The sequence below is a fragment of the Amia ocellicauda genome, chromosome 15 (genome assembly GCF_036373705.1).
Source record: "Amia ocellicauda isolate fAmiCal2 chromosome 15, fAmiCal2.hap1, whole genome shotgun sequence".
Classification (NCBI taxonomy): domain Eukaryota; kingdom Metazoa; phylum Chordata; class Actinopteri; order Amiiformes; family Amiidae; genus Amia; species Amia ocellicauda.
Window position 1 is genome coordinate 12,226,351 of NC_089864.1, and position 16,071 is coordinate 12,242,421.

General features: G+C 37.5%; 1 protein-coding gene across 5 annotated transcripts in view; it reads right to left on the reverse strand.

The window, feature by feature from the left end:
• etv6 (ETS variant transcription factor 6) overlaps positions 1-15,483 on the reverse strand; it is a 38,317-nt gene extending 22,834 nt beyond the window's left edge. Inside the window, exons 1-2 of one of the 5 annotated variants that reach the window (XM_066723851.1) lie at positions 15,151-15,483; positions 8,967-9,093 (exon numbers count right to left, since the gene is read on the reverse strand). In XM_066723851.1, coding sequence (XP_066579948.1) covers positions 8,967-9,093; positions 15,151-15,183 — 160 coding nt within the window. In that variant the 5' untranslated portion in view covers positions 15,184-15,483. Of the gene's footprint in view, positions 1-8,966; positions 9,097-15,020 lie in introns of all 5 variants that reach the window. The other 4 variants (XM_066723850.1, XM_066723853.1, XM_066723852.1 and 1 more) reach the window with 4 other exon arrangements.
• Between the last annotated feature and the right edge of the window lie 588 nt (positions 15,484-16,071).

Below are 16,071 nucleotides of genomic sequence, written 5' to 3' on the forward strand. Positions count from 1 at the left end.
GCCCTGGATGTGCATCCCACAAATCTCCATCAACAGCAAGATGCTATCCTATCAATTTGGGCCAACATTTCTAAAGAATGCTTTCAGCACCTTGTTGAATCAATGCCACGTAGAATTAAGGCAGTTCTGAAGGCGAAAGGGGGTCAAACACAGTATTAGTATGGTGTTCCTAATAATCCTTTAGGCGAGTGTAGATTTGTGGTAGTTGAATTGCCATCATTATCCAAGTTATAGTTTAGCCAATCACAGATAAGAAATAAAAAATCCTACCCTCCAGTCAGTCTTCATTACCGCTACATAGAGAGCCAATCAACAGAACAGACTTAAGATATAAAGTTAAATAAATGTATGTTGGATTCACTTGTCGATAGTGCTCATTGTTAGCGAATAGTCTCATGCCTAGCAGGTATAGGTTTCTTTTCTAAGCGTGCATGTCTGTTGATGGATTTTGATTTTACCAAGTATCTCTTGAACGTGTTTGTTACTCTGTTGAACATAGAATAATTTTAAAGCATGCTTTATCTTTCGTGCTACAGATCCATTACTACAATGGTATTCATGAGTCACAACATTCTGAGAAGCCATTTGTGACCATAGAATAGATCAGACTGGCCTTTTATAACGCGAACATGACTCTTTCCTTTTGACCGCCAAAATCAGTCAACTGCTGCCTTCTCAGCTCGGTTACGCAGAGATATGGGAGGAAGTTACTGGCCTGGTGCAAGCAACAGTAGAGTTATGTAGCATCATCGGATGGTTTAAGATCCCTTCACATAACTGTTTTGCCAATGGCACGTGCAGTATAAAAGGACGGCAAAAAGTGAGAAGACTACAGGGATTAACATTAATTTCATATTAATATTCCCAATGAACTAGGTTGAATAAAGAAGATTAATTGTAGACTAATTGTGTAGCTCCAAAAACTGTCTACAAAGTCTACAGTAGGCTACACTATGACTGGGTTTTCATGAAATATGTTAAACAAGATTGCTCTGCACACGGCATAAAAACTTACTATGGAGAAGCAATGGGGGTATTTCAGATTTGCATTATTTTGTATGTTTTCACCATGCGATTATAACGTTTGACATGGTAAGCTCTGTTTTTAGGTTTATCTTAACAATAATGTTATTAATACAGGCACATCACACAGTAAGTATTGCAGTTACAGGCTGCAAGGTCACCTATGGTGATTAAATTACTTTATGAACTAAAGAAACACATCAAACAATGGTGATGTAATTTTTCAACAATGGAAATCATCTGTACTTTAATGTCATTTCATAAATCACCAGATGTTTTAGCTGTATTAAAATAATACATCTTAGAAGCCTTGAATGTTTGAGGGTGATTTAAAAACCCCAACAACTATCTTAATTTTGTACAGTACTCAAGGATGATTGTAACTGCTTTGTAACTTAAGCCCGATTCACACTGAGATGCCGGAAAATTGCAGGCAATGTTTGCCTGCCTTTTTCCTGTTGCACCCCATTCACACTGGGTTTGAATGACGGAAAATTGCGGGCAAGGACCCATTCACACAGAACACAAACTGCCGGCCAGAGCGCTGTGGCCCTGGGAACGAGATGCTACAGAAGCCCGTGGATTTGAGAAAGGAGACACGGACCGATATCCTGTTCTAGATCTGCGATTCACTGATTGTTCAGAACAACTTACTGCATTAAAATCAAATTAAATAACTCAAAACAAAACTACCATCAGTGTCACCAATAAAGTCTAAAGGCTCGTTTTGTAATCACTGCAGTTCGGTTCTTTTGGAGAAGAGTGTGAACAACAAATTTCAAACAAACTGAAACCACCGACAGAGTTGGACTCAGGTGAACACGAACTCCATATTTCACACAATAACGTGTAGTTTTGACTGTACAGTACCAGTTAAGATAACATGCGCATTTATGTATTTATTCATTTACTTATTGTTAACAGTAACATCAGTAAATGGAATATAATGCAAATTAAAGTTAACGCATACATCAAAGTAGGTCTAGGCAATATAACTGAGTTTTTGTGATATAGTCAATATATTATTTTGGGGTGAAATACAAAACACTTGTATCACGAGTATCGAGTGTTTGGAATGTGGGAGGAGTAACTGTCAATCAATGTTTATATGCAGCCTATGACGTTGCAGGAAAATGCTTGTCAAGTATTTTTCATGCAACCAATCACCTCGGAAGAGGAGGGAGCAAATGTGTTCCGTTGTGTTCCTATCGAATAATTTATGTTGATGTTAGTAAATGATAGGGATGGGTGATACCACTGATTTTCTTTTCGATCCGATACCAAGTAATACCAAGATCAGTATCCCAATACCAATACCGATACTTTTAAAAGTCTTCTTATGTATATAAAAAGGGGAAATCTTTGTGTTTTCTACAGTGAAAATTGGTAAATGCAGACATCAAAAATTATATTTGAAAGCTTTTGCATTAGTATTAAATAAACTACCAATGATCAGACTTCTCTTTGTTTTCTGTATAATAACAGCAATTATAAAACACATTAAATTGTTCTGGTTGGCATAAGAGTTATATTCACAAGATAATTCCTGAAAGGATTAGCAACCCGAGATCTTTACTTTCAAAACGGTAACATTTTATAAGATATAATATAGGTTTCAGAAATCCTGATCAATGCATATCAGTTTTTCCACAAAATTGATATAATGCATTGAGATATTGTTTGAAAATGTGTCCAATACAGGGTTGCCAGATTGGGGGGAAAAACCCCAATTGAAGCCATAGGGGGAAAATGGGGGGAAATATTGCATGGGGGGAAACCTGTGGGGTGCGGAAAGGATATGAAACAGGGGGCAGAAGTAAAAAATGGGGGATAATTTTCCTCATTGTTCACTTCACTTCCCCAGTACCCCCAACCCAGTCCCCTCCCCGGACCTCACTTCATCAGAGCACCCCCCCCCCAACCTCACTTCACCTTCTCAGAAAGATGGGAGACATTTTCTGATTAAGAGGATTTTTAGGTCCAGTTTGTGGGGAAATCAAGGAGAGGACCTGGTAACACTGGTCCAATCTAGCAGCCTATTGAGTGCATTTACATGCAGAACAAAAACCCAACCGGAAAAAAATCTGGTTATGGCAATAATTCAACTGAAGTGTTTACAGGCACAGCATTACCGCAATGCATAGGCTATATGAGGAGCGGAGGCAGGGGATGGAAGGAGTAGTAGTTCCTATCCTAAACAACAATGTGCTACACTTTTGACAATATACCCTAACATTGAGTTTGCCTTTTTTATTACTTCCCCACATTGTTTGGATGGAGAAAGTGAGGAGTCCACGTAGACTCCTAGATCTATTACTTCATCTACATCTATTCCTCCCATAGTGTAATTATAGTGGACATTTTTGTTACCTGCATGTAATACCTTGCACTTGTCCACATTGAATTTCATCTGCCAGGTGTCATCCCACACCTGAATATCATCTAAGTCCCTTTGCTGAGCCACCTATTTCAGTATCAACTGCAAATTTTACAAAACAAACAAGAAACAAGAAAGAGATATATATTTATGTTGTAAGTCGCCCTGGATAAGGGCGTCTGCCAAGAAATAAAAATAATAATATTGTATATCGCCCCAGACATTCTAAAAATAGAGATATAATTTTTAGGTCATCTCGCCTAGCCCTACATCAAAGCGTACAATGTATACACACACACACACACACACACACACACACACACACACAGTGTGTGAGCCAGTCATTTTTCAATAATTTTGCAACTTATTTGTACTTTTGTGTGAGAAAACCCTTCATTTAATGTATTATGTAAAGTAGCACTATATGTTTAAATGTATGGCAGCAGCAGTAAAATACTCCTAGATGGACATTTAGGAGACGTCACACTACTGTATTATTGTATATTTGTATATAAGCAAAACAATCACCATATGGCAGCGCAACACTGATTATAATATTCATAGGTATAGCAGCATATTGTTGTGTTCAGTAACTGCATATAGTTGGTTTAAATATAGGATGCATTCATGATACAGACAATTCTGAAGATTAATTGCTTTGCTGGTCAGATCTGCGCACATTCTGCACCTGAATGCACCCATGTATTATTCGGTTGCATCAGAAGTAGATTTAAGTAGAAATGTATTAAGACTACTGCATGTAGTTATTTTATTGCCATCATATATATTTTTTATTGTACGCATTATGCTGCCATTTCTTATGCACTAATCATATAAAATATAAATATTATTAATACAAAACAAACCGAGCTCACTTGATTATTGCCAATATGAACACAAGTGATCTCAGTCCTGAGAAAACAGAAGTGAACCACGAAAACGAACCCAATTAGTTTCCAAACGAACATAGCACGTTTGTACACAAGAGAAGTGTGAACAGCAAGCACACTGATGCATTGTTTCACAGCAACGAACCAAACCGATTTCGTTTGAAACAAACCCAGTGTGAGGGTATAACACATTTGCCTGTATATAGATATTATATTTTGCATGATTATTGGTATATAACATCTGACATGTGTGACAATAGTTAGCATTACATACGCCAACCTGTTGGTTCATCAATAACTCTCCATTTCTAACGACCCGGTCCGTTTCTTGTTAAGGTGACAAGTTCTTGCTCAAATGTGCCTTAACCTTGTTAAAATGCACCTATTCTGATTGGTTACGGCAGTTAGCTGATGCACTGCATCCACCACGCAAGGACGTGGCGCGTCATTTGCCGGCAATCATTTTCCTGCTCCATTCACACAGACCCGTTGCCGGCAATTAGACTAGGAACCTTGCCTGAAAATTGCCCACAACAATTTGGGGGATTTGGGGGAATTCCCCCATTAACACAGACCTTGTCAGTGTGAATGGGGTTTTACTTGAGTAAGTAACTCAAAACTTTTTGCAAATGTGATAATAAAAGCTACTGTAAAACTGAATAGCTAAATCTTTTAGGTAATGATATATGATCGGCACTTCACAGGTCTTGCACAGATCAACTTTGGGAATATCATGCAAGTGAATAAAAAATCATGAAATACACGTGTCCGTATTAGAAAAAGCAAAATGAATGTATGAACAAAAAAAAACATTAGTGGTGATTAAACATTACACACTAAAATAGTCGAGGCACAGCGATAAAACAGATGGAACGAAAACACAACGATGGATACTACCGTTACATATTATGCTTGTTAAATGATTGAATATTGTTTTATTTATTTTAAAAAGGTGTGAGTAATTCATGTCAGATATATACTGCTTCCTTTCCGGGAAATACAGAAAAGGGAAGCAAGATATCAGACAATTAGTTCTTTAAGGAACTTCCCCCAATTGGAAGTATGTAAGAGATCAACAAAACATCATACAACTTTGTTGTTTTCTTCTTACACACATTTTTTATACATCACACACACACACACACTTTAAATCAAGCCTACACAGTTAAGCCAATGTATTGAGTAATATTTTAGAAATACAAGATTAAGCAAAACAAAACTCATTGAAATAATACACAAAATATACTGATCTTAATATTAAAAACAGAAGCAAACAGAAGCTCTTTTTATCAACTTCTAGCTAGCCATCAAAGTTCCATCAGGACCTTAAATATTGATTTTCATATGATAGACCAGCCTAAATAAATTTCCTAAATCCATGTATGAGATTCTGATTTATCTGCTTTTGAGGTTTCTCTTTTCCCATTTCAGATGCAAAGCTATTAAAATGTTGGCCTGGACTGAAATCTATTAAGATTTTCAGTAAAAGGTCAAAGCACTATCTTTGAAAGATTTTCAGTCAAGAATAAACCATCCATATGTAACAATGAAAACACTTTGGCCATGTTTGTTTCTTGGTCATCAGTCAGCAGAAAAACGTGCAATTGACCACTTTAGTTCGATTTCAAACCAATACTCATCTCCCATGGTTGAATCTTTTCATTTGGATCACTGTGTCAACTGAATTCATGAAACAGAGAGGAGGACTGCCATCTTCACAGTGGTGAGAGAGATACACAGTCATATAAATAGTGTACTTCCCAGTATCATTAACAGAATGCTGCATTGCAAGTACAGCCTCCATAGGAAGTCTGTAACACAGCTTTTGAATTTATTTGCCAAGAGTATTAAAATGGCTTACAAAACTGCCCACCTAGTTTCCAGCAGCTTATTGATCAAGCTGAATCTTGAAGAATGGTAATGAGCCAGCATCCACAACTTGACTCAGCAGTTTCTCATTGTTTTCAATAAACTCAGAGCTCTTTTAAGAGGAATGCCTTCTACTGACATCTCTTGCATTTTCCTTCTGTTCCTAACCTTTTTCTAGGCAAGAGGTTTTGCTTGACTTTGGGTTCTCCTCCTATCAGTATTTTGAATAAATCAAAGAGCAACATCAGGACTACCTCTCAGTTTTTTGAATATGGAAAATAATCTATCCTAGTAAGGAAGCCAGAATATGTAAGCAATTAAGTATGTGTAACCCTCTCAATTTGACTATTGCTGGAATTACAAATTTACAATACAATGAATAAAATTAATATCAACCTAGATAGCGATATTTGGTCAGGTCTGAAAACCCTCATGGTACCATTCTCTGCTGGGCTGGACTGAAATGACCGAGTCACCGTGCTCTCAAGATTTTCTTTGTTCACAAATTTGATTTCACGTATTGTAAAATCGTAGCATCTGAGCAATCTTGGTGGTGCAGTTCTTATTTCGGGAAGATTAAAAATTATGCACAGGAGCGACAAATTGAAAGATATTTTAGGCACAGATTTATTCTCAAGTGAAGAATATTACAGAGACGTTACTTATGCAGTATTACTTTATTTTGTTTGACCATTTTACATTTGACTTTAGTTTCACTGAATGGCTCTTTCAGTCTTTCTTTTCTAAATTTTTCATGGTATTCAAGCATTTGATTTATTGCAGGTGGAAAATAATTCAGTAGAAATAAATAAATGTATTATTTATTTATTAATATAATTATTCAATTAATTATTAAATTTGAGCCAGGCATGGAACAGAGTAGTTAAAAAAAACTTTGCTGGTCCAAACCCATGATTATTACTTTATTGCAAAGTCATATTTATAAGACAACTAGAATATTATGCGTTTTTAATACTCAACAACCCAAATACTAAAATACATCAGATCTCTGTAAATCAGATTTCAGCTTTGTTATTATTCAAAATATCAAAAATCTTTCCCACCCAAAAACACAGCAGGTTGATCAGGGTCTCTAAAGCTTTGTCACTATACATTATCACAGCTCTGCCATTTTATGAATCACTCTATGCCACCAACATTAAACATGCAAAAGCCTTGTTTGCAAAGTAACATTTTTGTCCCCCTACACACAAAAAACATCCTGTGCGCTTATAATTTGGCTGAGAAATAAATGACTAACACAATGGAATAGTACCAGGAATATACAGTTCCAGGTAGGATTATAATACTAAATACAATTATTTTTCCCCTTTACTTTTAACTTTTATTAGTTGTATTGTTTGATTTTTCACTTTACAGCAAGTCTCTGCTAGCACACTTATCATAAAATTACTTGTAATAAGGCTGTAGTTCCCTAGCTAGTAATACTCTGTGAATGTAGGATTAGTATGACATCATGAGCTCAATAAAATAACCTGGGGGTTGATTACTTTCATTGTATAATCCTGTTCTATGCACTTCAAGGAATCCAAAATACCACAACAGCACAACAGCCCTTGGTTCAGCGTTTCACAACAGTAAAGAATGCATTCAATATGATCAAATTATCATATGCTAATTTGTCTTTAACGGTAAGTCTTAATGCAGTATCATAAAATAATGTAATTGAAAAGAAATGCATTCTATTTGCCTGCTAGTATACAGCAGTAATCACACTAATCTGAAAAAGCAGAAATAACTTCCAACAATACAGAGAGGAAGTGGACTAGGAAGGCATTTCATTTGACTAGCTCACAGTTTTGAACCTAAAAACAGTCTCCCCAGTGTGTAACACCCTTTAGTTTCCGATGCATAATTCGCGGAAACAAAATAGCAGATTGCAGATATAATTCTCTTTTTTATTGAATGTTTACTAAATAATAATTTCAGAACATGATAATAATCATGTAGATAAAAACAAAGTACAGTAAGGTTTGTAAGATTTGCTTTCCTTCATTATGCTGTACTATAATTGTATTTTTACGATGAAAGACCATTCAGATATCCATAATAAATCATCCTATAGTACAGGGGGGTGAATATTTAAGTCAGGTATGTAAAATCTATACCATGCTGCACTGTCAAACGTTTTTGAAAACAAGTTTACACACTGAAATGGATTCCAAGGCTGAAGATTCCCCATACAATTTTGTTTTACTAATATCACGACAAAGTATCACATCCTTCTGATTAATGGCATCTTCACACAATTGCTTAATACACAGCACTACCTTGTGCGTCATGCTTGGCCCATACACTTCAGACTTTTCGAGCTCATCATCGACTACATACGTTTTCCCAATTATTTCAGCTGTCTGACCTCTCGAAGTACCATCATACAAAGCTGCTTCACCCTGATGTGTGTGGTGAGTGAGTCACAAAGCATGATGAAATGAAGTCTTTAATGCCTACAAAGAATTTCTCACGTAGAACATGATAAGACACGATACGCTTTGGTATACATACAGCATGCAAATAATCAAAGTGGGGGGCAAGATAAAAAAAAATCCACCTGGAACAAAATCATTTTTGGATTACGAAAACCCACATACATTTAGAATCTGTTCAATTTCGAATTCAGCCATCTCAGCTCAATTTATCCTTGCGTTTCAGGGGTTAAACTGCACATGTTCCTCGTACAAAGTAGTCAAGCAGGTACTTGATAAAGAAGTTACTTCCTCCTTTCCCTCCCCCTCAGGCAGTTAACGCTGACTGTGTGGGTGTCTGTGGCTTTGTACAGTACTCACGCAGGTGTGCAGGCAGTCGTGTTGGCTCTTCCTCCATCCTGCTAGCTTGCCGAGATGTTGGAACATGAACTGGGGAGGAAATGGGGTTTGGCAGAGGGCTTGATGAAGGACTGAATGAGATATTTTCCTGCTGCGAACAGAAAAAAAGCAAAGCATACCTTAAAACCAATAGAGAGGCCATAGTTAATCGAAAGTAACAATGTTACAAGGCATGGTTTGCCCAGAGAAAATCCTTTCCTCTGAATGGGTTTATTATTTTATTTTTTTCCACTACTGTTGATCTGGAATGTCCACTCCCTAATATGTTAGTCCTACAGCAAACTCCGAAATGTTTATGAATCAACTTCTTTCTTGCCGTATACACATTAACTAAAATATAAACATAATAATTAATGAATAATGAATAAAATGTCTAAATTATTTAAATGAAAACATTTCCATATTGCTGTAATATATATGCATAGGCCTATATAGTTTTCTGTGTTTAGATTACATGCATCTTATCAATGTGACTCCCTTGACATGATTTGATGTTCATGAAAGTAAAGCAAACGAGATTAAACAAATTAAACTCATCATTAAAATAACTTTTGGCTCCAGATTTAAAGTCAAACTTGGATATCAGTTTATCAGTTTGCTTTAATAAACTATACCGTCTAAACTTGCTTCACTTGGCTCCCAAGCAAAGCTTCACAAATTAATATATAACTAAATGTGATTGTGATGTACTTTATAATTAGCAACATCAAATAATAAAGCCACTAGTTTTAAGTTCCCCCTCAGCACCATTAAACAAAGAAATTCCCCAAGTGTTTTATTTCTTTACAATGAACGCTTATGAACCATATTACTGTACAAATATGCAAAATATAGCCTAACACTACCTATCAATATATTAAGTAAAAAAGTAAAGTACCCTTAGTTAATTTATCAGGACAAATACAAAACCTCCTGGACAGATTATACTTCACTTTTATTAACACATTATCTTATTTTCAAGTTTAATTAAATCTGCAAATAGGGGATTTCCATCCATTCAGCAAATAACAGGTTTAAGCATTCTACCCTTTGGAATCGGACCACTTCCATTTGAAAAATACACCCCCCAGACTTCCTTGTCAATTTCCGGACCTGTAATGCCAACCCTACAAATCAGAGGCACGGTCACATGGCGCTAAGCAGACATATGTGAATATTCCAGTGACTTCTCATTTTATTTTCACTACATAAACTAAATGTTATATTGTACAGAGAAATAATATAAAAAGAAAGATTCTGGAATTTAGGCGGGGAAAGTATTTTATGTTATTATTGGTTTTAAAAAATGAGGGTGACCTGAATCATGAATCACTTCCAAACAGTTAGCTGGATGAAATAATTTCCTTTCAGCACATCACTTTGTTACAGGCCAGTGTAATTGAATTTCTTTACCTCATTACACGGTCAACTACAATATTTAGGACTGTACCAAGAATCTACTATCATTTAATTAGGAAGAGAATAATCAAAACCACCCTTGTGTATTTTAGAATGTATTTAATTGCATTTTTGAATAATATAAAATAATAATCTAATTTTCCATAAATCATTTTAAGAATCACGGGTCATAAAGGCTGATGTACACGACCAATTAGAAAACACCCAAACACAGAAAAGAAGTTCCTAGAGAAATGCCTGAACTCTTATCTATGTACAGACATTTTCAGATCAAAAGACAAATAGCACTGTGGGCACCAGCCTATGTCTTTCATAATAATTTAATTACAAGAAAGGATTTTATTGAATATGCATCCATTGAATTAGTAATTGAATTTGGTTATTACACAGCTGTACTAAGAAGGAGAAATCCCTAAACTAGACTCAGCAGCAGATCACTTAATACCTCATGTTCATCGTTCAAGCTTTATTTCAGCTAAAAAAATATATTTATGTCATTAAACATTTTGAAATTATTAATCTGACTTAAAGTGTTAATTATGATCAAATCATTCAAATATTAAGGCTATAGGCTACACATACAATACAACACAGAGGTGATTAGAGGGGGGTTAAAAATCATTACTCTGTATCTCTCCATGGTCCTGAACCATAACGTTTTCTTCAAACAATATATTCTCTTATCTTATTTTGAAATGCTAACTGAACACAGTAATATATATATATATATATTATATATACAGTGAGGGAAAAAAGTATTTGATCCCCCACTGATTTTGTACATTTGCCCACTGACAAAGAAATGATCAGTCTATAATTTTAATGGTAGGTGTATTTTAACAGTGAGAGACAGAATAACAAAAAACAAATCCAGAAAAACGCATTTCAAAAAAGTTATACATTGATTTGCATGTTAATGAGGAAAATAAGTATTTGATCCCCTATCAATCAGCAAGATTTCTGGCTCCCAGGTGTCTTTTATACAGGTAACGAGCTGAGATTAGGGGCACTCTCTTAAAGGGAATGCTCCTAATCTCAGCTCGTTACCTGTATAAAAGACACCTGTCCACAGAATCAATCAATCAATCAGATTCCAAACTCTCCACCATGGCCAAGACCAAAGAGCTGTCCAAGGATGTCAGGGACAAGATTGTAGACCTACACAAGGCTGGAATGGGCTACAAGACCATCGCCAAGCAAATTGGTGAGAAGGTGACAAACAGTTGGTGCGATTATTCGCAAATGTAAGAAACCCAAAATAACTGTCAGTCTCCCTCGGTCTGGGGCTCCATGCAAAATCTCACCTCGTGGAGTTTCAATGATCATGAGAACAGTGAGGAATCAGCCCAGAACTACACGGGGGGGATCTTGTTAATTATCTCAAGGCAGCTGGGACCGTAGTCACCAAGAAAACAATTGGTAACACACTACGCCGTGAAGGACTGAAATCCTGCAGCGCCCGCAAGGTCCCCCTGCTCAAGAAAGCACATGTACAGGCCCGTCTGAAGTTTGCCAGTGAACATCTGAATGATTCAGAGGAGAACTGGGTGAAAGTGTTGTGGTCAGATGAGACCAAAATCGAGCTCTTTGGCATCAACTCAACTCGCCGTGTTTGGAGGAGGAGGAATGACCCCAAGAACACCATCCCCACCGTCAAACATGGAGGTGGAAACATTATGCTTTGGGAGTGTTTTTCTGCTAAGGGGACAGGACAACTGCACCGCATCAAAGGGACGATGGACGGGGCCATGTACCGTCAAATCTTGGGTGAGAACCTCCTTCCCTCAGCCAGGGCATTGAAAATGGGTCGTGGATGGGTATTCCAGCATGACAATGACCCAAACCACACAGCCAAGGCAACAAAGGAGTGGGTCAAGAAGAAGCACATTAAGGTCCTGGAGTGGCCTAGCCAGTCTCCAGACCTTAATCCCATTGAAAATCTGTGGAGGGAGCTGAAGGTTCGAGTTGCCAAACGTCAGCCTCGAAACCTTAATGACTTGGAGAGGATCTGCAAAGAGGAGTGGGACAAAATCCCTCCTGAGATGTGTGCAAACCTGGTGGCCAACTACAAGAAACGTCTGACCTCTGTGATTGCCAACAAGGGTTTTGCCACCAAGTACTAAGTGGAAGGGGTCAAATACTTATTTCATTCATTAACATGCAAATCAATTTATAACTTTTTTGAAATGCGTTTTTCTGGATTTTTTTGTTGTTATTCTGTCTCTCACTGTTAAAATACACCTACCATTAAAATTATAGACTGATCATTTCTTTGTCAGTGGGCAAACGTACAAAATCAGCAGGGGATCAAATACTTTTTTCCCCTCACTGTGTATATATATATATATATATATATATATATATATTATATACACACACACACACACACACACACACACAGGGTTGTGAATAAATAATGACAGAAACACTACAAATCGAGTTTCCCTGCAGTACCACTTCCATACTACATTGTTAGGAGTTTATTGGAGAGCAGGTGTGCTCAACACAGGACGGGAGATTAACAAGACTATACTGCATGTATGTTTTGCCATTTTATATTGATCATCTCCAGTTAAAAATAATATAATTAAGAAGGAAAAAAAAAACATTATTATAAAAATAAAGAGGAATAGATTTGTAATTTAGAAGTAAAAAAAACTGCACGATAAGAGAAAAACAATCCCGAACTTCCCTGGTTCAAGCAATGTGGTGATGCATTTTTCTGATCTCTTATTTTTGCTTGTTAAACAATCACCCGTGGGGTTAGAGACTAGATCATCTGGCAAGAACTTCACTCAGAGAGCAAGGTGCATCTTTCAGCACAGAGGCTGCTAGGTCACATCCAGGTTATGGCACTCTTCAAGTCTAGTTAAGTGCAGAAATGCCTGGGTTGGGGTGGACTTCACAAGAGGATTCTCATTTAGCACCCGCCAGTACTACTCGTCATGAGTGAAGCATAGAGTATTGTTGGCAACTGCTGTGCCAGTCCTCGGACTGATGCCAAACCTCTGCTTTGAGTATCCAAGGATGACAATGTGAGTGTGAGTAGGTGGTATGCAAATGCAGATGCTAGAGATTGCATATGTGTAGACTCTCCCAGACAGCAGGAGAGAGCTAGTAGATTACAATTTTAAAGCTGGCAGTTTTTTTAATGGATGGTATAAAACAATGCAATCTAAATTAACAGCTGTATATGTACATATTAATGTTATTTGACTTCATGAGTTGTAAACCCTGGAGTATATTCAAAAATTCCCAAATGGTTTTAGGTAGGGCTACGTTTACATTAACTACCTTGATGATAAAAATCGCCCACTCACCTTTTTCTTAGACAGGAGTGGGAAAATGAAGTACTATGGTCTGTAATACACCTTAAGTATTTAGTCAACAACAAAGGTGTATTTTTCAAAAGCACTGCAAGGGAATCTTGGAAAAAAAAACTGACCTTTTTATATAAACTGTATTAGTAAAGTTATATTTCTAATAAAAATCATAGCATGATTACAAAGTAAAACATGCCTGTCCTAATTACAGATGATGACTTACACACAGTTTCAAAACTAACCAGCATTACTGCCACCACTGCGTCAGTCTGGTTATCAGTAATTTGTATCATTGAAATAAATACAATTGGAGACACTTACTGATGACTCCCATTCAATTCAGATATACTACTTTAAATACGTTCTCCACATACCATTAGATCACTATTTATTTGTGAATTCACAATCTGTATATTAAATGCATTCAAAGCACACGATTAGCATTTTAACAACTTTATACTACTAATGCACTGCCTTCCACTTATGGAATCTCTCCTGAAAAATGTAATGGTGTCCTACACGTGTGATGTTGTGACGCAAGAATAACCTTTTTACACAGCTGTGATACATTTCCAATGTTAGCACCCATTAGCTCAGCAGATCAATGTGCAATACGAGTGCAGCTCAACTCCCGGCTGCTAACCTGGCTTTACTGGGCTGAGCTGAACCTGAAGCCCCGCCCCCGAGGAAGTGGAGGAAGTTCCCTAATTGAAGTTCAGACGCTACGAAGTTGAAGGGTAACGTGTTCATGGATGATCAACAAGCCCCATTGATACACAACATCCAAACGGTTAGTGTGAGGACTGCAATGAAGACATACAAAAGTCAAACATTTAGACACTATAGGCTATACAGAAACGCAAATTAACCCTAACTTAGGTTGTAATAAAAACGCAAAATGCAGTACAGTCCGTATTTATTTTTAATGATCCTCCAGAAGGTGAATAAACGTTTAAAACATCCGAGAAAATAATGGAAAAGTCATATTGAATAATAATAAATAATAATAACGGAAAGCCCATCCAAATAGCATCCACTACGTGCAGATCTGTACGTTTTGTTGTGGGCAGAACATCTGTACTCCATTGACAGTAAAGAGAGCGTGAAAACAGGATTCCAGATCTGGAAGTTCTTTTTTGGAACGCTATCACAACGTTGCGGCTGTCCGCGATGTTTCCATTTCTACACCCTGTGCGTTGAGTAAAGTGTGGGCAGCAACACAGCGCGCTGCACAAACTCCCAGTCCCCACACACGGACGCATAGCGGAACCAGTGGCCACAGCAGGGCACTTACCAGCGCAGCGAGAGCCCCGCTCCTTCTGCAACAGATGAGCGCAAACGCCGTCCCTAGCAGCGATTGTTTGCGATCTCACCCGGGGTCCACCATTCAAAAGTTAAGCGGCTTTAAAAGAATCCGTAAATACCTTAATTGCAAGCGGCAGCGACGCTTCAGACATGTCTTACACAATTCAGGAAGTTCTCCTTTTTTCCACTTTCCTTTCCCCTTTTTTCCCTTGAAATATACCAGAAAATCATCCACATCCGTCTCTGAAACTGCTAGTGGGACCCAGCAGAAACATAGGCAAGTTGATTTGGGTGCTATTTTCGGACTTGCGTGGTACGATCATACGAATACTTCGACCGTGCTTTCCCCATTTTTTGGTAATGTTTCTATATTCTGCGATCTGCTGTTACTTTCTTCCTGGAGGACTGAAACTGAAAGGCAAACACCGCCGTGCTCATTGATCTGGGTGTTTAAGTGCCGAAATGACGTGAATTCCCAGCACTGAGCGCTGCCCCCTTAAAGGGGAACTCAACCCAGGAAATTGCCGATCAGGTTACAGGCATGCAGCGAGGAAATGGGGAACTGAAGCGTTTTAAACCGACACATAACGCATTCAAATCGGGCATTTGTAAATGGAAAACATCAATCATGTTCCACAGTGAAAAGGAAGTATTTTACACGACTCGCACTTCCATGTTGTGCATTGCTGTTTATTTACTCTGCAGGCCTGCTTGTCTTGGAAAGCTTTATAATCGCAGGGCTTCCGTTTTATTTCAGCTCTTCCTAGCATTCACTCTTCACAGGCCATGTTAGCAATCAATCACATGGTCAGTGTAATGCATCAATATATTCAAACCTCAGTATATATCTCCCCCCTTCCATCTTGTGAGAAAGTATACATTCATATCAAATTTTAAAACCAGTCAGAGGAGAGAATTGGATTGGATTTGGAGATGCATCAAGGAGTTTGATTTCAGGATAGGCCTTTATATATTGTTCCAAAAGGGAAGTGACTGTTTCTGTTTGTTTATCGGTTTGTTTGGTTTCCCAAATGCAGTAT